General features: G+C 37.3%; 1 protein-coding gene across 5 annotated transcripts in view; it reads left to right on the forward strand.

Moving 5' to 3' along the window:
* The first annotated feature begins 998 nt into the window (after positions 1 to 998).
* The window catches only part of LOC122075269 (DNA (cytosine-5)-methyltransferase DRM2-like), a 22281-nt gene continuing 18840 nt past the window's right edge, over positions 999 to 4439 (forward strand). Inside the window, exons 1-5 of one of the 5 annotated variants that reach the window (XM_042640235.1) lie at positions 999 to 1478; positions 1663 to 1905; positions 1994 to 2081; positions 2252 to 2294; positions 2415 to 2558. In XM_042640235.1, the coding sequence (XP_042496169.1) occupies positions 2292 to 2294; positions 2415 to 2558 (147 nt within the window). In that variant the 5' untranslated portion in view covers positions 999 to 1478; positions 1663 to 1905; positions 1994 to 2081; positions 2252 to 2291. Of the gene's footprint in view, positions 1906 to 1993; positions 2082 to 2251; positions 2295 to 2414; positions 2559 to 4439 lie in introns of all 5 variants that reach the window. The other 4 variants (XM_042640237.1, XM_042640236.1, XM_042640233.1 and 1 more) reach the window with 4 other exon arrangements.

The following is a 4439-nucleotide window of genomic DNA, read 5'->3' on the forward strand; positions in this document are numbered from 1 at the left end:
GTGCAATTAAGTATGGAATTTTCATTTTCTTTCTCTTTAGTTATCCTAACAATCAAACATAGCTTGAGTCTCCCACAAGGGTTCGAAGAAATGCATCCCCTATTGGGGTTTGAGACGTTAGAGGTCATTATGCCTAGAAAATAAATAAAAAAAAAAATTCAATATGAATTTTGCTCAAATAATGTTATTTTTGCTCAAATAATCTTAGAAGTTTCAGCTAGGTATGTAAAGGTTTTAACACCCAAATTACCCCAAGATTAAAACAATTATATTTCATCATATGAATTCTAAGATTTGTCTCAAACTCAAATCATCGTTTTGAGGATTCTCTAATTAGACATAATTTCAGTGTATACAAAAGGTAGGGAAAGTGGGGTAAAAAAAAAAGGAGAAACATGTTTTGTAAATTAAAACTAAAACTAGATTATCTTGTTTAAACTTTAGCATTGAAGTGCAATAACTAACACACCTCTCATGCTAACATGAAACAATCTCTTTGCCCCTCATGTACAAAATGGTTTTATCACTTCGCATTAATGCACTCTTGGTTTGTCTAGACAATCTTTTTTTTTTAATGAGAAATGGATCAAATTTTTGTATGAGAATTATTCTAGTATATAAATACTGTGTGTGAAGATCAAGAAAAAAAAAAAAAAAAAAAAAAACCTGATCTTTACCTACTCCTCCCGTATTATAATGAAATGTGGATCTAATTTTTCATCCTCAGTCTCGTAATCCGTAGGATGAGACTACATGAATGCTGCCATGGCACTTCGTACAACAAAAGGTAGTACAGAAAACAATGACACCTAAAGGCTAGATTCTCTTCACCCGCGGTGAAAAAAAAAAAGAAAAAAAAGACTTTTACTGTTTAAGCGCGGCTTTCTATGCGGTCATTTTAAGTGCGTAACCAACAGTACAACCAATACATGACCACCAAATGGAATTAAAAATTTTCTATTTTAATATTAGTCAGAACTCAGAACTGTTTAGTGATAACTATGTGGATCGTCTCGCTCCTTTTCAACCGTAACCCAACGTTCCCTCTTTTGTTTCCAAATTTGGTCTGCGAGGAGAGACGGTGATAGTTGCGGCTTGCAGCCTACACCTTCTTCCTCGACGAACCCCTCTGCTACTCATGCTCGCGAGTGGCGACTCTCTCTCTTTCTCTCTCTCTCTCCGAGGCATTACCTGCAGTGCATGCTTGACTTTCTCATCTCTTTCCCTTCCTGGCGCAACCTCCCGTCGCTGTTAATTTGTTTCCATTTTTGGTGCGTTCTCGTGTAATTATCGGTTTGCTCTGTTGGCGCAAAACCCTAATCCTCCGCCTAGGAAGGATACCTTTATCTAAGAGAATTGCATTCCTGTCTTCGATTATATCTTCTTCTTCTTCAACAACTCAGGTTCGTCGTTATCCGCTGCAAATCTTGATGTTACTCGGGGACAACATTTTTCGCTCCTCTATATTTATCATTTGGGTAGGTCTCCTTGATCGCATTTTTTAGGGTTTCAAAATTTCTGTGAATTTGTTTTGTTTCACAATTTTCACATTTCTTTTTCAATTTTTATCTGCTCCCTCCCAGACTTCCTTTGGGCCAAACTGTTCTAAGGCTAGAGTGATTGAGTTTTGATTCCTGTATCTTTTTCCCCCTTTGAATTTAGGTAATATTTTTCGCATCCACAGCATTCGATCTTAGCATTGTCAATTACCGGATCGAGTAGTTTTCAGCCGTTAGAAATTAAAATTTTTACAGAGTAATTGCCGTAGTAATGTCTGTGTATCCTCCAATTGAGATGAACTTGGATAAACAGACACCACTAGTGGCCTTTCTTGCTAAGAGTTACTCAGTTAGTGGAACGAGACGCGCTGCAGTTGCAAAGGGCAGAAAGTGAAGGAGAAACCGAGTAAGTCACTTGAATCAAGCATAAACTATTTTTCTAGCTAATTTTCTTGTGCTTCTTGAGAAGTTTACTTACTTATGCTGATTATTAGAGGAAGGCCAGGAATATCATCAAAGATTGCGGGTTCACCGGGGAGAGAACTGAGAAATTCAACTGATTGGTGGGAGGTTGTAAGTATAGTTATGTTGTGAACTCGAAGTCCCGCTACTTGTTTCATGTCCTCCGGCTTGGTGTTGTATAATAGAGGGACTATATACAATCCCTCAACATTTTGCTTAAATTGTGTTATTTTTGCGAGTTCTTCTTGGGTTGCTGCTTATTCTCCCCCCACCCTTTGTTTCTTCAACAGTTTGGGAATTAATGCTTGGGAAAAAGTAGATTCTGGTGACATGGTGATTTTCCCCCCTTAATCACTTTAATTATTGTACCTAATAATCAATAAAAAAAATGAAGTAAGCTTTAATTTCTTTTTATTCTTGCTTCATAATCGTAATGAGTTTTAATTCGTACAGGATGGAAATGCTGCAAGTGGTGACAGTGACGAATTTTCCTGGGACAGTGACAGTGACAATGAAAATGGAATTAAAAAATCACCTTTATCATCTTGTTTGGACTCTTCAACTGCTGGTCGAGAAGAGGGTACCGTCCCTGGGGAGGTGAATATAATGCCTCTAGCAACTAGGACTTCCTTTTTGGTTGCATTACTGAAACTATTGAAATGTTGGAACTCACCATAATAAATAATGTATGGTCTGAATCAGTATGCCTGTAGTTTCTTTCAATTAGTATAGTGGTCCTCGCAAATTACAAGTATCTCTTGTGCTTCTAGAGATGATCATTCTTGACTTTTGCCTTTAGATTGGTAATGACCTTTTGGACATTCTGGAGCAGATTCCCTTTTCCATTGTGTTAATACTTGTATCTATTTATTTATACCAAACTGTTCAACCAAGGAGGGTTGACAGGTTCATTTTCTTGTCTAATGCCTTTCACATACATTGCTTTGCAGTTATTCATGCTGCATACACTTAAAATGTCACATTCCCTTGATGGTGTTATTTTTTCATGAAGTGCTTCATTCGAAGCTTCGTTTTGGAATTTAATGCACCCACTTGTTTACGCTTTGGGTTATCTATTATTTTTAGTCCCCCACAAAATCATCAATTTTATTATGAAAGGGCAATGAAGAAACTGCAATAGGCGGGTTATATACGTATGGTTAGCTGTTTAATTTTTTTGGGTTATAAATAGGAAGATCAAGATTCAAGTTTGGGCAGCAAATGCTGATCTTTTGATTAAATTTAATCCCAACCATCCTGGGATAATGTCATATAACATCTGAACTCAAGCTCACTAATGCAGACTAGGAACCTTGGGAAGAATTTCCTTGGAATGTCCATCTTTTTGGCATTCGCATATGATTGAAGAACAAACAAATTGGAGTTGTTTTGGTTGCATCAATCTGAAATATTTCACTAATAAGAAATCCATTTGGTAGTTCAATTTCTGAGAATAGAGTCTCTCTTAATCTGGGCCTATCATATGTGAAAGGCCCACTTGGGCTTATATAAAAACAAAACAGATTTTGTTTCAAATATATAAGACCCAATCCCATAGATTGTTTTTAGAGGTGGTGAAGAGATATCCCCTTCACCCATTTTCTCCTTTCTAAAACAAAACACAGAAAATTGATCCTTAATCGTATTCTGTTCCATAACAATATATAAAGCAAATGTCAGTTGCATTGATCCTTACTTGGCCTCCTAGAGACAACAACACATTCCTTGAATTTTAAGCCTCAAAACTTAGAACTCTAATTTCATGATTTCAGCAACGTGGCCCAAACATGGTTCCAGAACTCGAGCGAAATTAACATGCGAAATTTCGCATATTTCGCAAATATCGACCTAGGTCGAAACTAAACCTTAGGGGATTTTAAAAAATCACCTGTTTCGACCTGGTTTCTGATGCAGATACGACTGCCCTTTCTTGGTTGGACCAGCATGACCGACTTTGGAAGCCAAGAACCAAGAAGAACCGGTTCAGCCCAGGGTTTTGGTCCAACAAGGGTTGGAAATAAAATTAGTAATTTACTTAGTATTTTATTTCATGCTTTTATTTTCCAGACTTGAACGTAGGAGTAGGATTTATTTCCTTGCTTGGTTTCCTTTTTATAGTTGTTTCCTAGTTTAGGCTAGTTTCCATTTCAGTTAAGTTTCTAATTTTATGTTCCTATTTTCCTATATATTGGTTGTAATCGATTAAAGATTTAGAGAGTGATTTGATCATTGAATGAATGTGTTGAGTGTGATTCTCCGTTTTTTCCCCTCTCTACTCTGATTTCCCCTCCCATCCCTAAGAGTTCCCCATCAACTTGGTATCAGGGCCGAAGGATCCTATTCCTTCCCCATCTTTCTTCTTCCCTTCCCATTCTCTGTGTCGGCTTCCACCGATACTGAGAACAAAAAAAAAAAAAATCCCCCCAAAACCTCCCTGCCCTACCGGCATCTCTGTTCCTTCCGGCAGCAGCCAAAAAA

This window comes from Macadamia integrifolia, chromosome 4 (assembly GCF_013358625.1).
Source record: "Macadamia integrifolia cultivar HAES 741 chromosome 4, SCU_Mint_v3, whole genome shotgun sequence".
NCBI classification, from domain to species: Eukaryota; Viridiplantae; Streptophyta; class Magnoliopsida; order Proteales; family Proteaceae; genus Macadamia; species Macadamia integrifolia.